The following is a 20,498-nucleotide window of genomic DNA, read 5'->3' as shown; positions in this document are numbered from 1 at the left end:
AAAAAATTCTGAACGGGTCATACAATTTTTGCCTAAATATTATTTTCAGCACATACTATAAAATTTGTTTGTACTATTTTTTTAGCAAATTTGTATAGAACAATATATTAATCTTGGGTAGAAGAATAACATCATTTATTCGTAAAAAAAAAAAAAATTAATAGTCTCATTCTTTATTTGTATTTATTTCTCTCCTATCAATATTGACATTTATTATATGCACATGTGTGTATTACTGGCTTAAGAATTATAAAATAAAAATATGTAATAATTGTATTGATGGAAAATGTTCGAGCTTTAGAACTTTATAGTGGGATAGGAGGTTTTCATTATAGCGTTTTACAAACCCTAATAAATTATGTCCATTCTTCGAATGTGAATATCAAAAATACTAACAATGGTATTCCATCAAACAACAGTGAAAACACTTCTCCTGCTGATATTTCAAAAAATTTAAAAAATGTTGTTCACTTTATTTCAATAGATCTAAATCCCATTGCAAATGAAACATATTATCATAATTTTAAAGAAAATACAATTTATTTAACCAATAAAAAAGACATAAATAAGTTTTTTAAAAATGCATATAAATCTTTAAATAGTCAGACTTCTTCAAATACACTAAAATTGGAAACAAAAAAATATAAAGAGGAAAAAAATATCAGTCAAAATAAAAACACTAATCATAGTAATAATTATATCGACAATAATATTAAAAATAATGATAGCTATAACAATAAATGTAGAGACTCGAATTTTATGTTTGATTTAAACAATAAGGATTATATTCTTCAAACTGATATAAATAACTTAACTACTGAATTTTTTGATCACTTTAAATTTTACATTTTATTGATATCAAATCCGTGTCAACCATATACAAGGTTAAACAAGAATTTTAAAGAAGTAAAAATAACGCAATTATATAATGAAAACAATTATATAAATAATGAATACCCAAAGGAAAAGTCCAATAATGAATTTATTAATAATGGTTCTGAGGAAAACGTACAAAACTGTACAAATGATAATCACAATAACAGTAATAGTCATAATAGTGAAGGTGAAGAACCCGATCAAAATTATTTTTTAAATAATTTGAAGATTGATAAAATAAACCCTTTTGATATTGAAAAAGACAAAAGAACATATAGTTTTTTTCATGTATGTAATTTGCTAAAAAATATGAATGTTAATAGTTTACCTAAATATATATTTATTGAAAATGTTAAAAATTTTGAATTATCATTTTCTTTTTTATATTTTATAAATTCTATTAAAAATAATTATAATTTTCAAACATATCTTCTTTCTCCGTTGCAATTTGGAATACCGAATGAGCGTCTTCGTTTTTACTGCATATGCAAGAGAAAAAATAACAACACTGATGGTAGTGATTTAGAAAGTAAGCAATATGAACAAAATAGCTTCCTATCATATACTAATTCACTAAAACCTCGAAAATTTTTACCATTAAAAAAAAAAAATGAAAAAAACTTTCCCATGTTTTACACACCAAATTTAGCTACTTTTCTTGATCATAGTAAAAAATATTTTGTAACATCCCCAAAATTAAATAGAGTAAATATTTTAAATGAAAAATTGCAAGACTTTGAAGTTGCTAAGAGCATACTTCAAAAACAATCAGCTTATTGTTTTGATATTATTGATATAAATAAAAATGAAAATATTTGTTGTTTTGAAGCAAATAATTACTATAATGAAAAAAACAGCTTTATAAATAATTCTTGCAATCAAAATAGCAATTTAAAGGTGACAAACAATTTCAAACAATTACATGCTACCTGTTTTACATCCAATTACGCAAGATTCATAAACGGTTCGGGCTCGATCTTGTATTTTAATAATAAAGACGAACAAAATTCACCAACTTACTCACAAAATTATTATGACCAGTTAAGAAAAATTGATATCCCAGCTAGCCAAAATATCAACCTTGCTGTTCATAATAAAAATAATTATAATATCGAAGAAAATGAAATAAAAAAATATGAAAATCATGTTCGGTATTTTACACCAACAGAAATATGTAGATTAATGGGTTATAAAATGCATACAAATAAATTAACTGATTTTAATCAAATTGATAAAAATATTTATGGAAATATATACTGGAATATTGATCATATTAATCATGTGTGTGCATATACAGACAATATTCATTATTGTGATATAACAGGTACTAATATGTGTATATTAAATTTAAATAGTATTAATACACCTATAAATAATAGGAGGAATAGTAAACAAAATTATATTCAAAATAATTTATGTTTATGCCATGAATTTCAATTTCAAGAATTTTTAACAAATAAACAAAAATATAAATTAATAGGAAATTCTGTCAATGTTACCGTTATATCTCTAATTTTTCAAGCCTACAATGTTTTTAAAGACATTTTAAATATTACAACAAAATAATAAACTACAATAAATAACTACTTATTTATAATCATGCTACATGCAATATTTTTTTCCATAAATATAGCACCTACTTGTGTGGTTCATTTTATTTTACCCAATAAAAATTGTTTAAATGATTTGTATAGATATTTAATTTTGTTTTTACTCTTTTTTTTTAATTATTTTATTAACTTGTCTCTTTGCTTATTTCAACGTTAATTTAGTTTGACAAAATTTGCCTTTAAAACAGCTTTTAACACTAAATATTCAAGCAAAAAGGTGTGAGAATTTTAATTTCCATTATCTTATGCATACGTATGTATATGCATATATATTGTACTTGTATAAAATAATAATATTGTTAATACTACAATTTTTTATACAACATTTTTTTCAAATATTATATTTTTCTTTATAAACATTAAACACAACTTTTTTATTTTAATTTGGCACATATTTATGTTAAAAATTTCTTTTTTTTTTGAAAATTTTATAAGTAGCGTCTTTAATCAAGTAAAAGAATATATAAAAAAACTTTTATTTATGTAAAATTATTGCTATATATATTGAATATATTGCATATATGTATTTTTTTTTTTTTCGTTTTTCTTTTTTTTTTATTTATTATACCAACCCCTGGAATATAAATATATTCGCATGACTATTTTGTATGTGGCATATTTTTATGATGTCATTTTTTATGTTTGTTTATTTTAAAAGTATTTAATCTTTGAATGGAAAATAAGATATAATTTTGATTTCATAACTAAGGAATACTTCATTGTATTTTATAATGACCAATTTTATGATCTATTCAAATAGATACATATAATTTATCTTTCCATTATTAATCCCTTAAAAAATTTGATGAAAGTCTTTAAAATTGCAAAAACTCTGAACACTCAGAGTAGTAACATATTTAATAAAATAAATAAATGTAGTGAAACAACATGCTTTAAAAATAATTTAAAACATAACTATACATCCGTTGTAAATAATAATGAAAATGTTTTCAACAAAAACGGGTGTTATAACAATCGGAAATTCAATACTAAAGCAGATAAAGATGAAGTAACTGAAACAGAAGGTAATGAAATAAAAATGAAGGTATCTAAATCTTCAGAAAATTTAAAAAATGATACCCCAAATGGCAATTCAGATAAATTAAATAAAATTAATAACACCCTTAATGATCAGAAATATAATGACAATTTTAACGAACTTAATAAAAAAATAGAATTAATTGCCAATTTTATGAGTAAAGAAAAAGAAAAAAAAATGAATCGATTTTATTTAGATAGTCAAGCAACAACAATGATAGATCCAAGAGTTTTAGATAAAATGATGCCATATATGACATACATATATGGTAATGCACATTCTCGAAATCATTTTTTTGGTTGGGAATCCGAACAAGCAGTAGAAGATGCAAGAGCTAATATTATCAAACTTTTAAATGGTACTAATAATAAAGAAATAATTTTTACATCTGGAGCAACAGAAAGTAATAACTTAGCCTTAATAGGAACATGTACTTACTACAACAAATTAAATAATAAAAAAAATCATATTATAACATCACAAATTGAACATAAATGTATATTACAAACATGTAGATATTTACAAACAAAAGGTTTTGAAGTAACTTATTTAAAACCTGATACAAATGGCTTAATAAAATTAGAAGATTTCAAAAATAGCATAAAAGAAAATACTATATTAGCCTCTTTTATATATGTAAACAATGAAATAGGGGTCATACAAGATATCGAAAATATTGGAAAAATTTGTAAAGAAAATAATATCATATTTCATACTGATGCATCTCAAGCAGTTGGAAAAATTAAAATCGATGTACAAAAAATGAATATAGACTTATTATCTATATCAGGTCATAAATTATATGGCCCTAAAGGTATTGGTGCATTATATATTAAAAGAAAAAAACCAAATATAAGATTGAATACGATAATTCATGGAGGGGGACAAGAAAGAGGATTACGATCTGGAACCTTGCCAACACATCTAGTTGTTGGATTAGGTGAAGCAGCAAATATATGCTTATCAGAAATGGATAGAGACAATCAAAAAATGCAGTTCTTTTTTAATTATGTAAAAAATTATATATCAAAACATTTAGATTATATTGTATTTAATGGATGTCAAATAAATAGATATTTTGGAAATATGAATATATCCTTTTTATTTGTTGAAGGTGAAAGTTTATTAATGTCACTAAATGATATAGCATTAAGTTCGGGTTCAGCATGCACATCTAGCACATTAGAACCCAGTTATGTGTTAAGGTCTATTGGAATCACAGAAGAAATTGCCCACACATCTATACGAATTGGCTTTAATAGATTTACTACATTTTTTGAAGTACAACAATTATGCAACAATCTAGTAAAATCTGTTAAAAGATTAAGAAGCATTTCACCTTTATATGAAGCAGAATTAGAAAAAAATACATCTGGTGATTATCCAAAATTTATATGGACCTGAAAATTGTTCATGAAAGAATATTATTCATCAAGAGTTACACCCAAAGAATAGTAAACTACGCCATAAAATATGTAATTTTTTTTTCACTGTTTTTTGGTTAAAAGAGAAAAAACAGCCATACTAATTTTACACAAGTGACAATTTTTTTTTCGTTTTTTTCAAACCCATTTTGTTCTATTTGAATATATTTTTTTTATGTTCCTATTTGGAATTTTTGATATTATAACCTTTTTAAAAATTATAAAAATAAATATTTTTACATACATTTTAATTTTCTCCAATATAAGGAGAGTAACTATTGTCTGTTCATTTTTTTGAAAAATCCACCTCCTTTGTTAATACACAAGCTATATAAGGTGTGTAATATTATTTATTCTTATTATTTTCCATATAAAATATGTATTCTACTTTCTGTTTAGCTTGTTTCTAAGTCAAGCTTATCAATTATTTTATACAATTTTGCTCGTTAGCAGCATTTTTTTTATACCTTTTTTTTTTCATTCAAATTATGCTATATATAATGATCCATATTTAGTTTATATATATTTCATAAAATGTCTCTCTTAATTTCTATGGGCATGCCAATTATTCAGGTATAGCCAACCAAACGTGTGGAAAAAAAAAATATGTATATATATGTAATATTTTTTTTGCCTTAAATTCTGCCACATTTTTTTTAGAGAAATCCTCATTATTTCATAAGATATTGCTAAAGAATATTTTTTAATATTTTTTGTAATTACTTTTTAATATAATTTATATTTTAATTTTATTTTTTTTTCTTATTTGTTTGGATTTATGTTACAATTTTAATGGTATAAATTTTTTTAATTTTTATACTTTAAAATTTTATTGTAAGGCTTGCGCTTGGATAGTGTATTATCCTATGCGTCATATCCTTAGTTTCACTTTCCCTTTTTAATATATTTTTTTGTGTAATTTATCATTACTATTATTTCATTTCTTGTAACAAACTTATCTTATATTCTTTATCTTCCTTCCTTCCTTATTTAAGTTCAAGCAATTTTAACTCCCCTTCCCAATGTTAATAAATAGTAAATCAATGCATATGTGTTAATATTTTTGATTGAGGCTAATTTGTCTCGTATCTACTTGGGCTTATAGCTGCTTCGAATTCTCTAAATATGCTCGGTCGACTAGCTAATGAAGAAAATGAAATATTTGGTTCTGGTGTTTTTTATAGTGGCATCGATAAATATAAGGCAGTACAAAAATTATAATTTAAATACTAAATTAAAGCCTTTTACAAATAAAATTTTTATGTCTAGCCGAGTACAACTTAAATCAACAAAATTGCAACATCGTAAAAGACCGAAAAAACGAAAAAAGTCAGAAATTTATAGAACCCCTGTTTTATATCATCCCAATCAAAAAGATTATTTTAATTTGCAAAGTGAATATACATGTTTACCTGATATAGATGTATTAAATTTATTATCAAAAAATAAATTACATGCATTAGTAACTGCTATCCGAAATAAAGATAACGATCAAATTAATAATATCCTTTACAAAGATATAAATAATATATATATAGATCCAAAATATATTTACTACACCCCAAGTTTTGATCATAATGAACAGGGTGAAGATACCTCAAACGACTTTGACAATGGTGATAAACAAAACAGTTTAGCAGAAAAAAATGATACTCCAAATCAAGAACCCAATACAAATAACCAACAATGGATTCGTAAAAAAGCTAGCGCTCTAAATAATGTTAATTATAATAAAGATTATGGCATGAATATAAAAAAGGTAGACGAAGATGAGAGTGAAAATAATAAAGAAAACACATTTGTAGATGTGAATAATATTTACTTTTATTTTAAAAAGGTTAATATTACAAACATAAATAAAGACAACATCAATGATGATATATACAATGAATTAAAAGAATTAAAAAGAATATCAGTAGAAAAAGGAGATCCAATTGGATATAACATATATAAATACTTTTTAAATATTATTACTAATGTAGATCGATTAAAATATATTGATGACTTTTTTTTAGTTGATTATATAAATAATATATGGATAAATAAAAATGTTCATAAATATTTTTATTTTTTAAATTCTTTATATGATAGAATGAAAAAAATTTCATATAAATTATTTAATCTTAATTATAAAATTGATCAAATTGGACATATTGAAGAAAAAAATAAAATGATATATTTTGAAAGACATGAATTATTTAACAAAATTATAAAAAAAACAAAATTCATACCTAATTATATATTAAAACATAATTATATTTATTCTAATAATATTTTAAATTTATATGAATATGATATTCAAACAAATTCATTTACTAATAAATTTGACGTAACTTATAATCCAGTTACTTTAAATGATTTTTTTGATCTAAAAAAAAAAACTAATTTAAATATATACTACAACCCAAATAGGTTTGATTCCTTTATAAATTATGCACACACATATCCAAGAAACAACCAGCTCAAGCAAGTTATGCAAATCACTTATGGAAAAAACGACCAAGATAATACACCACATTGTGATTCTCAAAAGAAAAAACTAAATGAAAAGTTTAAAGATGAAAAAAATGATAAGAAAAATGTAAATAGTTCAGTTCAAGCCAAACAAAATGACAAACCCAATAATCATCCTAATTGGATAGATCGAATAAAGAATGATACAAAATTAAAATATGAAATTTTAGAAAAATTATCAGAAAAAATGCATAGCGAATTTCTTGAAATGAAAATAATTGATGAACAAAATAAAATAGATCTAAATAAAATTGATGATATAAAAAATGATAAAGATAGTTTATTATATAAAAAAATATATGCTATGAGAGATTATTTTTATAATTTAATTTATGATAATTATAAACCTAATCTAGATATATATGAATTAGAAACATTTGTAGATGCAGAATATAGAACCTATTCCTATAAAAAAGATTTAGACCTCCTTTTCAAACATTGGGTATTGAATGAAAATAAACAATTACCAACTATCCAATTTGCTAAAAAGGATGTTGAACTAGCCAAAACAAGACTTATATCAAAACGAAAACGAAAAATCCTAGAATTTGATCAGCTTGTTTATGAACGCCATGGTAAAATTCAAAAGGAACTTCAACATGACCAGCCAAATGAAGTTGACAATGATCCAACTTCAACAAAAGTATCTGAAGAAACAGAAAGGGACAAACCAAATGATAAATGCCAAAATAAACTTATTAAAAAATCAATTAGTTGTTTAATCAAATGGAAGGTTAGAAGTGAAAATGATTCAAACAAAAAAAATAAACAAAATGATAATAATTATAATGATGAATATGATGAAGATGATAATATGGATTTTACTGAAGAAGATGAAAATGAAGATAATGAAGATACAGATTTTATCGATTTTGATAAATCTGATATAAAAAATGAGGAAATAAAATCTTATGGATTTTGTGACGAAGATTTAGAAACATATGAAACTGATAATACAACCCCTTTTTATAATATGAAATTTGCCAAATTAGTTATCTATGATGATAATTATAATGAAAAAAGTTTTATCGATACATTGATGAGATATATACAATCTTGTGATTTTCAACGAGCCACTGATATTTATAACTCTTTAAAAGTTAAAGGGAAAGTTGATACCTTATATTTTAAAAATTATGAAAGAGCTGAAAATATTGCTTTTCTTTTACGTCAATCTTCAGAAAAAATAGTAGTTGATGTGGAACTTTTGTAAAAATAATCAAAACTATTTATGGAAAATTTAAATATGTTTGTGTTCGTTCATGTAATTTTTCTTTCACTTTTTTTTCCACTTTTTCTTTCACTTTTTTTGTCGTGCATGCTCACGTTTATTCCTCTTGCATTGCGCCATTTAATTATTTTTTTACCATTATTTTTTACAATTATTTTTTACCATTATTTTTTACAATTATTTTTTATATTATTTTGCCATTTTTTATATCATTTTACCATTTTTTGCTGTTTTTTCACCATTCCATATGCTTGCATTAAGCCAAAATGGCTGACCAGCCAAAATTTTAAACCCGGAAAATGCAAGAAAACTTCAAATACACATACTAATTTTTTCGTTTTAAATATTATTATATGAAATATTTTTCACGCATTTTTTTTTGTAACACTTAAAAATGCAAACTATATAAAAACATAATTTATCTCGTACTAAGTATAATACCATAGTACAATATGTAATTATCCCAAGCAAGCACTACCCTGATTTCTTTTTATACATATCACCAGTTTATCCATACATTCTTATATATACTCTTTATATTGTTTAAGTAACATTTTATTAGTGGCTAGCTCGTCACACCAACACAATATAACATATGCCATTCGAAAGCACAAGGAAATAAAGGGCTATCCCAAAAATTGTGAAGCCTCACATTTAACTAGCCAAAATGAAAGTACTCAACCAGGTTATAAACAAAATGAATGAACAAGAGGAGGAAAAGGAAAAAAAAACAGACGAAGATGATGAATCAGATTTTATAGCAAACTATATAAACAATAATATTAAAAATATTGAGGATGCTGAAGTGAATTTGGATAAAATGGAAAAAGAATTATATGAGCTTGATCAAGTCATGAATGAAAAAATCGAGAATCATGTTTTAAAAACAAATGAATATGAAATAAAATTTGAAAATATAAAAAAAAAAATGAAAATTATTACTAGTTTAGTAGAAAATGTAGATAAACAAGCAGAAGAAGGAGCAGAAATATTAACAAATTTATGTAGTGATATTAAAAGACTTGATATAGGCAAACAAAATGTTACTCAAGTTATTTTAATTTTAAAAAGAATTGCTATGATAATTACAGCCATAACTAGTTTAAAAAAAAAAGCTATCAAACGTGAATATAAAGATTGTATGTATCTAGTACATATTATAAAAAATATGTTTTCACATATACACAACTTAAAAGAATACAGCTCAGAAAGTGGTGAAAACCAAACTTTTACAAGTAGCATAAACAAGTTAAACATCTTATATAATGATATAAATATTTTGTTTGATGAATTGAAACAACAAATTGTTGAAGACATTGATTTAATATATGATCCAGATATTCATGTTGAAAAAAATATAATATATTTAATTGATAATAATTTTGAAATAAAAGAAAAAGATAAAGATTCTAAAATAGCTATTAATCTATTTGATGCATGTAATTGTTTATATGAATTAAATCCAAATTATATAAATAATATAGTAAAAAAGTTTGTTCATTTTTTTCTAGAAAAATATATTTTAATTTTCACCAATCACAATAATACATTTGAAAATATTGATAGACGATTAGCTTGGTTAAAGCGTGCATTAAATAATTATAAAAATGTTTATGATCATATTTTTCCAGATTATTTTAATGTCCAATTTTATATTGTATTAAAATTTTGCTCTATAACAAAAAAGGATATCATAAAAATTATTTCCTATTCTATGGAAGAAATAAATCCAGCTTCTCTAATTCAAACTGTTATTAAAATTATTCATTTTGAAACCTTTTTAATTAAAAATATTTTTTTTGTTTCACCTCCTAATGATTTATCTCTAGATAATTTTAATTTTATTGAGTCTCCATTTCCTGAGATGCTTCAAAAGGTTGAAACATCAAATAAGTTTACACCCCCTACAAATAATCTCAACCAAGTAAGTGACACTAATAAAATTTGTAATAACAAAAATGAACATGCATTTAAGGGAATAATTTCGTGTGTCTTTGATAGCTATTTATGTAGTTGGCTAAAATATGAAGAAAAAAAAATATTAGATAAATATGAAAATATAATAAGTGATGAAAATAAAGAAATTAATGTAAATAATAAAAAAGAAGACGACAAAATTATTATAGAACAATTTGAAAAAAAAGAATTTAATAATATTAAAAGTTTTATAAATCAAAATGAATATGATAACCAAAGTGTTTCAGACAATCTTGAAACTATTTTAGAAGGAAAAAATAATATTTATAAATCTGCATATAAAATATTTTATCTATATAAAAGCTACATAAATATGATATCACAATTTAGTAATTGTAAAACACTATTTGATTTTTTTACTTTTTTTAAAACCTTATTAACAAAATATAGTGAAGAATTAAATAGTAGAGTCATAGATAAAGTTATCCCTCAAAATAAAATTAATAATTTATTTTTAATTTCAAAAATTATTAACACATGTTATTATGTTGAACAAACGATGGCAGAGGCGTATGAAAATCTTATCCATATTATAAGCCCACTTTTTATTGAAAAAATTAATTTTAAAGAACAAGACAAATTATTTTTAAATATAAAAACAAAATGTATAAAAATTATTATATCTTTTATAAATGATCACATTGATAAAATTATTCGAACTAATATAATCAACATATATGATATTACACAATTAAAAAAAATCTCACCATATATTATAAATTTAAAAAATTTCCTTCAAAAATATTTTTTATTTTTTAATCATATTTTTAATGAAACACATTTAATTTATTTATTAGAAAAAACAACAGCATTAATAATTGACATTTTTTTTCAAAATATTTTCTCCTTAACGTCGATAACAAATATTACAGCACAACAATTACTACTAGATTGTTCATCAATCAAAAAAATATTATATCACATCCCTAATGTCTTAACAAACTTAGAAAATTTAAAAATAGATCAAGAAAATGAACTAACTCAAGATGAAAACAGTTGTGACCCTATTGATCAGGTCATAAATTTTAGTGAAGACGATACAGAAATTGATACTACTCAATCACCAATTCCTAAAACGTACTATAATTATATTAATAAAAAAATTAATAAAATCCAATTTTTATTAAAATTATTTATTTCAAACACTTTAGATGTAAACACATTTAATTTACTACTTGCTCAAAATAACAATATCTGTACTATCCACGAAATTGAGAAAATGTTGTCCCTAAGGGAGGATAAGCATGACCATACACAAACAGACACAGACCATAACACTAACAATGGCACTAACGAATATATCAGTGATATCAAAAAGCGTGGAATTCATGCCGCTGAAGAGATCAAATGCTTTTTTAGCAAAATAACCACCATCTAAATTTGTAAAGTGATAAACAAAATCAACAAAATTACAAAATAAAAATCAGCTAGATCCTTCTCCCCAAAATTGCATACATAGAAAATTATAATTTTTTTCCGATTTATGAAATGGGTTCATTTCATTAATCTGCTCCTTATTTTGCATGAATAAAAATTTGTTAACTTTTATGTTTTATAATTTGTTTTTAAATATATGGACAAAAAAATAAAATAAATAAAAAATTATTAAACATGGGTAAACACGCATATATGCATATATATGACCCACTTCAAAAGAAACTGTTAAGACAAACATTGTTTAAAATTTGAAAAAGAAAAAAAGAGTTTTCGGGTCCCTGGAAAAGGTTTCCATACTCGAGACCATATTATATCATGTATTTTCCTTCGTTTTGATTCAAATTTTTTTGAAAATTTTTCACTTTACAAGTTGAATGACATGCCAGGGTGAGGCTTTTTATTATCTACATGAAATATCTTTCCGAGGCTTCGTATTCTTTGCGATTTTTGTTCAGTATCACTTTTGTGCTGTAAATATCTTTTACCTATATTATAATCCCCGCCCCCATATTTTCGTAAAAATTGACCAATGTCATATGAACTAATAGCAAAAGATTTTAGTAAATCAATAAGACATAACATTTCATTATCTTCTACATCACCATGAAATTCTTTTATTAATATTCCATTTTCAGGTTGTAACATAAAAGCATGTATATCATGATCAATTATAACAACCCTATCTAAATTTCTACCTAACCTATTTAAATCTTTAATATAATATTTTTTTTTTCTAGAACATTGATCTCTATGTAAACAACCAATAGCTGGTATTCCCCATTTTGATGCTACCTCTTGTGCTACTGGGAAATTATCATCAGACCATATAACTATTTCATAAAAACTCGATAGTTCTTTAAAAAATAAATCGGAGTATGGCCTCTTCAAAACCCTCCATCCAGTTTTTCTATTATATTCTAATTTAGCTATAACATAATTTAAATCTATTACTAAAGTTGGTAAATTTTCGGGGTAATTTAAATCTTTAAAGTCAGGTAATAATGGTTCATTACTAACAGGAAAATATTTATCTATAAATTCTTGTATTATTTCATTATATTGTGATTCTAAATGTTCACATTTTTTCATTATTATTTGCATTAATTGTTTTATATTTATATCTTTTTCTATACAATACATATATATATATCCAAATGGCATTAATATTAAACTTAAAAATAAATACATTTTTATTATTTCTTCTCTTTGTTTTCTATCCATATATATTTCTCTTGTTGTTTTTTGCCGCCGTTTTCCATTATTTTCTAAACTACTACTTTGTTTACATTTATTTACTACTTTCTCATCAACTTCATTTGAATTTATATTAACACTATCACTATTTTTTTCAATTTTGGTACCCCCAGAACTTGTAGAAAATTGTCTAATGTTTATTCTACTAACCTTTGTTATGTTTGAAGTTTTACAAAAACTATAATTTTTCAAGTTACACATTTTATTCTTCATATTTACATTATCAATAGTTATAATCTTATTTTTCCCTATTTTACTATTATCAAAATTCTTGAAATTTCGACCTACAGAGCAGTACAAGTTTTGCTGACCCACCCAAGGACATGAATTAAGCTGCCGAACAAACCTCTTTTCATTATTCTTTAAATTAATTATATTAATAAGCTTGTTCATCCTATCCTTATTTTCTTCACCACTTTTTCAATATATTATTTTTACAATCATGTGGAAAAATAAACAAACAATCAAATTGGTAGTATCGTTAAAGTTTCCAGGCAAATGTTCAGCACTTTCGTCAATGAGGTGAAAGTAAGCAAACTTTTGTCTCTCTATATATTCCCACCTTATATACAAATAAAAGGGATATTCTTAAAATCTATGACAATTATTAATGCCATATATTACATAATGAACTGCAAATACGCACACAACATGTAGGGATACTCAAATATATATATATTTTTTTTTTTTTTGAAAAATGTCCATGAATTTAGCTTGATAAAAAAATATAGCTTACAAATATTAATATCAATATGAATTATAACCAAATAAATAAACAAATAAATAATATGCATATATATACATATTTAATTTTCCAATATTCAATATATTTAAAAACATTAAGTCCTATGGAAGAAGAAAAAAAAATAAATCACATTATAAATTATGATAGGGAAATCATTTTATAAAAAAAATTATATGAAATATAACACAATTACTAATTTTATATGAATAAAAAAATGTACTATAAAATAATAATAACATACATATAGGTAGGATATTATTTTATCAAAAAAAAAAAAAATACATAATAATATTTATCAAGCAAAAACCTTCAATCTTGCATACAATATTTTTTTACCTACTTTTAATATGCCCATATATGTATATCTATAAAATAAAAAAAAAATTCCATAAACATTTTCACACCAATTTATAATAATTCTTTTCTTATATATAGTATTTACAAAATGGTACTTAGTAATTTAGTAAAAAAATAAAAAAAAACATTTTAATTATCCATGTAATAATAATGGTATAAATATATACCTTTTTTCATCTTGATTATATTTATATATTCCTCATATGAAAGTCAAATTGTCAACATATATGTACATGTTGAATGGTACTTTTTTCCAATTTTCACTTAAAAAAAATTTAACCATTATTTTTCTGAACATACATAAAAAAATATGCAAAAAAAATGAACGGCAATGTAAATAATTTTTACAACAAATATATGAATATTACACTTAAAAAAATTAAATTCATAGATATATATATAATTTTTAACCTTTTTAATATAATTCTTTTATCAATTTATGCATTCATATTTTCATTATTTAAAGAAAAAATAGCACATGGTACTATTTTTACAGCTATTGGAAATGTCACACTTTTAATCGCCTTGCGTGTGCAGGTAATAATTATCCAAAAAGTTCACACCTCATACATAATGTACACCATATAATACTTGGAAAATAAATATAAAATACATAAACTAGTCAAACCAAAATACTTATAATTTGTACATATCAACACTTTATTCCCCTTCCTTTCCAAGATCACGAACAAGACCTTGTTTAGTCTTAAGCAGGAAAAAATTATTTTCGATTTTGTGCTGTGCTCACTAATTTTATATATTGGTAATAAATCTTATATCCCATATGCACACAAATTTATTTTATATTTTTCATTTTGGTATGTATTATCTTAAATTTTTTTTTTTTTTACAACCCTCATCTTGTTCATAGGCACATTTAGCTATATCCACTTAAATTAGGTGTACACTCATTTTGTATCAAAACTGATTTTCATTTTTTCAAATTGCTCACCATTTGCTGGCATGTCGGAAGATAAAAGTAGTGGCGGTTAAACATTGTAACAAGCTTGCAACTCCAAGGTCACACATTGTTACAAAAAAACAAGCAAGTTGAAAAGTGTGAATAATGTACTACATAATAGCTAGTTCCCAATTTAACATAACGATAAATGCATAATAAATGATAATCCCCGTTTTTTTATTTTTTATTTTTGGTATATTATGTGAAGGGTATATTTTAAACTTGAATAAAGGAGGAAACCATAATTTTATTATTTTAAATCGAAAATATGCAGATAAAAAACAAAGAGTGGCAAATCCACATGTATTTAGGAACTACATGAAAAGACTGAGAAATGCGACTGTTGAAATTGATATAGAAAATAGAAAAGATTTAACAAAAATTGAAATTATTAAAATGTTTTTAAAAGGAGTGAGGGAATGTAAAAATGTTGAAATAATGAAAGAAAAAGCTAAAGGACATGTGCCACCAACAACTAAAAGAAAATTAATGAAACAAAAAAGAATGGTTAATTTAAGAAATCATATTAAAAATGACAGAATTAAAAAACAAGAATATGTTAACCCTAATCAAAATATTTTAAATTTTCCTAAAAATCAAATAAAAAATATTAATGCTGCTGTTTTATATTTTAAGCATTATTTTGAGAAATACGAAAATAATGAAAATTAAAAATTTATAAAATGTGAAAAAGTTAATCAACTTCTTTTTATACATATTTTGACTGTTCAATTATTATTTTTTTTTTTTTTTTTTCAATTTTCTTGTTTTGCCCTTTAAGGGCATACCTTATTTTTTTGTTTACACCTTCTCTTTCAAACCCACAATTCAGTGTGTCTTCATTTTACACACAAATAATTCTTAATTTTGTTTACTAAAAATTAAAAAACATATTTAATCTATCATTTTCAAACAAAGAAGGAAAAATAATAAAATATAAAACAAACAATTCACGTTTGCAATTTTATATATATGCTAAAAATTGTGAGAAAAAATGATGAGAAAAATGATGAGACAAAATGGCTTGCTGAAGGGTCTCGAAAAACGCTGTAAACATTTCTGGAAGTTTATTTCCCTGAATAGTACTTTTTATAATTTGCATTAATCGAATTAATCACTTCTGCTGTTTCTTTTTTTATTTGTGTATATATTTTATATTCTTTTTCAACTGGATATATATCCTTATATGTTTTGACACATCTGTTATTTAATTGGACAAACCGTTTTTGATAATCAAATAAAATATTTTTATAGTTCCGTTTTTTTATAAGTAAATTTTTTAATTTTACTAAATCATTATATAAAAATTTATAATCATTTTCCATATGACTAATATCTGTACTCTCATCTACATCCACCAATATTTTCTTAACATTCATGTCATTAATCAAATTAGAGAAACTCCCTAAATTTGTATATTCCATATGCTCTTGTGTTTTCCCCTTTACTGAATTACCCTCCTCACTGTGGGCCTTGGGCGTGCCTAAAAAGTGAGATCAAACATGAAAAAAACATGAAAAAAACATGAAAAAAACATGAAAAAATACTGAAAAAAAAAATGAGAAAAAAAGATGAGAAAAAAAGATGAGAAAAAAATGAAAAAGTTGGTAGACCAGAACAAAACATGCAATCCCTTCTCATTTATTTCACTTTTTTCACTTACTGCTTGACCGAATTTCATAATTTTTACTTATAGAACACGACCTCCTTGATGTCAAATCTAGCGAAGAATTGGGTGTCCCCAAACCTATCGTAGATTTCAAATTTTGATAGTATGAATAAATAGGTCTCAATGTTTCTTTATAAAACTTATTTGGAATAAACTTAAAATAGTTATAAAATAATTTATCATAAAGTTTTAAAATTTCTTTAATTTTTTTTTTTTCATATAATAATTCTTCATTTCCTATATCTTTAGGAATTATAAAATAATTTATATCAACTTTTAGAACTTTTAAACATGTATTTAAATAAATACTTCCATATGAATCCATAGAATAGTTTTTTTCTTTACTGTCTTCAAATTTTATTTCTTGTATAATTGTGCTTATACTTTTTTTATTAAACGGTGTTTCCCCGTCATTATCCATTACGGATTTACCTGACTCGTTCATAATATTTAAACTCGATTCTCTACTTTCTTTTTTTATGTCTATTTCATTTACATAATTAAAATTTTTTACTTTACTAATACACATTTCTTTTTCTTTACATGAATATTTATTTATAAAATTATTTTTATTATCTAATGTGTTTGCTTTAAATTTGTTTTTGTCGATTTTATCTATGGGTTGATAATTTTTTTCACTTTTTACACTACCAGTATCATATTCTTTTACATTCAAAAAAATATCATCTTCTCCTTTTATATCATTTCCTTTTTTTCGTTTAAGTAATACACTATCACTTTCAGAATTATATCGACTTCGATCATAACTCTGATTATTATTTTTTATATCATATTTAACACCATTTTTTATTTTTTTATTTTTTTCCCATTCCTGAATAGTTTCACTTTTTTCTTGATTTATAAACTCTTGTATATATTCATCTTCGCTACTCATTTTTTTGGATAGTTTATTATTTTTTTCATCGTCTTCTGTAAATATGCAATCATAAAACTTTGTATTTCCACGCTTATCATTAAAACTTTGGCTCTCAAACTCCTTATTATTAATGTTATAAAAATTGTCTTTATCCTGATTTTTATCATTTTCTCTTAGTATGCCCATATACACACCATCCGAATTAAAAAAAATGTCTTCATCATCTTGCTCATTATTTAAGTTAAAGATATTTCTTTCAGATTTATATAATTTTTTTAAAGGAAAATTAGTTGATTTTACACCTTTATAAAATTTTTTTAATTTTATAATTTCATCCTTTATATTTTCTTTCTCTATTTTATTTATACTTTCATCATCGTCTCCTTCTTCCCGTTTTTCCTTCATCCTATTCTCATGCTTTCCATCTTCATGGTCATTTAAAAATGGGAACCATTCTTTTATACAATCCTCTAAAATTATACTTACTAAATCATTTTGCATATTGAAATTGTTTATATAAATACTGCTACTCATATTTTGAGACATTCCCTTTAATATACTTGTTTTACTTGTATTGTAAATAGTACTACGTAAGTGTATTATATGAATTATTCATTAATTTCAAAATTTATTCTTTATATTAATTTTAGGCATCTCCCTACATTTTAATCTCTTTTACTTTGATAGAAAAGGTAAATATAAACAATCAATTATTAAAAGGTTTGCAAACATAATTCAAACTTTTACTACTTAATCTTTTGCTATACTATTATATAATATTCCTGACATTGCTACCCTTTAATTTGTAATTTGTTTGCTTATCAAATAGTAATACAAAATTATTATTTCCAAAAATACTTCCAAACAAAATTTAAGTTTATTATGTAACTATTCATCTATGTGTGTCTTGAGCTTTACTCTTTATATAAATCCATAATTATTACTATTATATTATTTCAAATAAATAACTACATAAATATTATATTCCCAATTTTATATAATCATAGCTCATCATTAATTATACATTTTTTTATAGTAAATATAAGAACTATTAAAATGTATACACACTTTTTTTTTTATAAAAATGCAAACTAGTTTGGGCTTATAAAATTATTAAATTTTTATTGAAATTCTCCATGCGTAATTATTTTATATATTTTGCTTTTTTATATTTTTATTTTTTTTTTTGAAAAATATTATATTTACTATATTCCTAATTATATGTGTACATAATACTATCCCTTTATATAAGTACAAACATAAGGATAATTTTTTTCTTTTCTTTTTTTTTTTTTTATAAAAATAAGACCTTAATTAATTTTCTTTTATATATTCTTATATTATATGTATATGATATTCTTAAAACATCAATATTATGGATTTATAAATTAATAGTATGAAATTATTTTCTTAATACTCGTCGTTACATTAAAATATGTTACAAAATAAAAACAGGTTGAAATTTTCAATTTGTTTTTTTTCTCTACAATTATATAATCTTTCTAAACAATGTAAAGAATAGTATTGAAAAAATGAAAGAATGATAAGAGTGAAAAAAATATTTCCCATATACACACATAGGCACCTATTTAATCCCTTCAAGACCCTTACTATAGAAAGCCCTTAAAATTTACCCCCCTTAAAATCGCATGAACAACTATTATTTTTTCAATTTTGTTCATATATTTAGTGTAATCCTATGTTTATATCATTACAAAATTCAGTTATACATTGTGAAATTCATACTATTGTTATACAATCATTTATTAACGTTGATTTATATGATAAAAAATAAAACTATCTTTTTAAAGAGTACAGTAAGACTACGGAAGGTAGCACACCAAACTTACTTAAATATTTTCATAAAAAAACATACAAAGGAGAGAAAAAATATATTATATATAAGTTTGTAGAGGCTATAATTTTCACTATCTAACTTAAACATGTGTAATTCATTTTCTAAAACTATTTCTACTAATAGTATTATATATGAACATATGTATGTTTTTATTTCTACACGTTATTAGCTTTTTTTTTTTTTTTTTTTTTCTGAACTGTTCATAATTTTTTGTTTTTGTTCATAACAATTTTTTTTTACCTTTTTCGCACATGATAAATGGCTTTACAAAATGGTATTATAATGTGATGAAAAAAAAAATAATTTCTAATAACTAAATGTGAGAAATATAATTTTTATTACAACAAAACTCAAAGAAATTATATCTTATACATATACTATGTAGTATATAAAATATTATATATATGTAAGCCATATATAAAAAAAAAACATACAAACGCCCGTGCTTATTTTTTTTTGTGGGGGTGTTTAATAAATTAATATAATATGCGTATGATCAATCATTCTACGTTTTTTATCTTCACGCCCTTTTGTTTTAATTTTTATTTCAATATATATTTTTTTTAAACTAGCATAACTCCAGGAAATTCAATTTACAAAAACCTTCACTCACGTTACATATGCACATGCTATATTATATAATAGCATATATACTATTTTTCATGTTAT

The 20,498-nt window shown here is 23.3% G+C and overlaps 7 protein-coding genes across 7 annotated transcripts; 5 read left to right on the top strand and 2 right to left on the bottom strand.

The window, feature by feature from the left end:
• Positions 1 to 279: 279 nt before the first annotated feature.
• PVVCY_0201110 (DNA (cytosine-5)-methyltransferase, putative) lies at positions 280 to 2,442 on the top strand (the record flags this gene model as incomplete). The annotated part of the gene is made up of 1 exon (XM_008628102.1): positions 280 to 2,442. One exon carries the CDS (start codon positions 280 to 282, stop codon positions 2,440 to 2,442), a length of 2,163 nt encoding a protein of 720 aa, XP_008626324.1.
• Positions 2,443 to 3,291: 849 nt separating this feature from the next.
• PVVCY_0201100 (cysteine desulfurase, putative) lies at positions 3,292 to 4,929 on the top strand (the record flags this gene model as incomplete). Its single annotated transcript, XM_008628103.1, has 1 exon — positions 3,292 to 4,929. The coding sequence occupies one exon, from the start codon at positions 3,292 to 3,294 to the stop codon at positions 4,927 to 4,929; it is 1,638 nt and encodes a 545-aa protein (XP_008626325.1).
• A 1,281-nt stretch (positions 4,930 to 6,210) lies between these two features.
• On the top strand, positions 6,211 to 8,676 carry PVVCY_0201090 (conserved Plasmodium protein, unknown function; the record flags this gene model as incomplete). The annotated part of the gene is made up of 1 exon (XM_008628104.2): positions 6,211 to 8,676. One exon carries the CDS (start codon positions 6,211 to 6,213, stop codon positions 8,674 to 8,676), a length of 2,466 nt encoding a protein of 821 aa, XP_008626326.2.
• A 685-nt stretch (positions 8,677 to 9,361) lies between these two features.
• Positions 9,362 to 12,049, top strand: PVVCY_0201080 (vacuolar protein sorting-associated protein 53, putative; the record flags this gene model as incomplete). The annotated part of the gene is made up of 1 exon (XM_008628105.2): positions 9,362 to 12,049. One exon carries the CDS (start codon positions 9,362 to 9,364, stop codon positions 12,047 to 12,049), a length of 2,688 nt encoding a protein of 895 aa, XP_008626327.2.
• A 422-nt stretch (positions 12,050 to 12,471) lies between these two features.
• On the bottom strand, positions 12,472 to 13,755 carry PVVCY_0201070 (mitochondrial import inner membrane translocase subunit TIM50, putative; the record flags this gene model as incomplete). Its single annotated transcript, XM_008628106.1, has 1 exon — positions 12,472 to 13,755. One exon carries the CDS (start codon positions 13,753 to 13,755, stop codon positions 12,472 to 12,474), a length of 1,284 nt encoding a protein of 427 aa, XP_008626328.1.
• A 1,030-nt stretch (positions 13,756 to 14,785) lies between these two features.
• PVVCY_0201060 (dolichyl-diphosphooligosaccharide--protein glycosyltransferase subunit DAD1, putative) lies at positions 14,786 to 15,364 on the top strand (the record flags this gene model as incomplete). Its single annotated transcript, XM_037634519.1, has 3 exons — positions 14,786 to 15,001; positions 15,146 to 15,227; positions 15,336 to 15,364. The coding sequence occupies 3 exons, from the start codon at positions 14,786 to 14,788 to the stop codon at positions 15,362 to 15,364; spliced, it is 327 nt and encodes a 108-aa protein (XP_037490065.1).
• Positions 15,365 to 16,492: 1,128 nt separating this feature from the next.
• Positions 16,493 to 18,517, bottom strand: PVVCY_0201050 (conserved Plasmodium protein, unknown function; the record flags this gene model as incomplete). The annotated part of the gene is made up of 2 exons (XM_008628108.1): positions 16,493 to 16,908; positions 17,089 to 18,517. The coding sequence occupies 2 exons, from the start codon at positions 18,515 to 18,517 to the stop codon at positions 16,493 to 16,495; spliced, it is 1,845 nt and encodes a 614-aa protein (XP_008626330.1).
• Positions 18,518 to 20,498: the final 1,981 nt, after the last annotated feature.

Source organism: Plasmodium vinckei, assembly GCF_900681995.1.
Source record: "Plasmodium vinckei vinckei genome assembly, chromosome: PVVCY_02".
NCBI lineage: Eukaryota > Apicomplexa > Aconoidasida > Haemosporida > Plasmodiidae > Plasmodium > Plasmodium vinckei.
The sequence above is the reverse complement of the archived record's forward strand: the minus strand, read 5'-3'. Positions and strand labels throughout refer to the sequence as shown.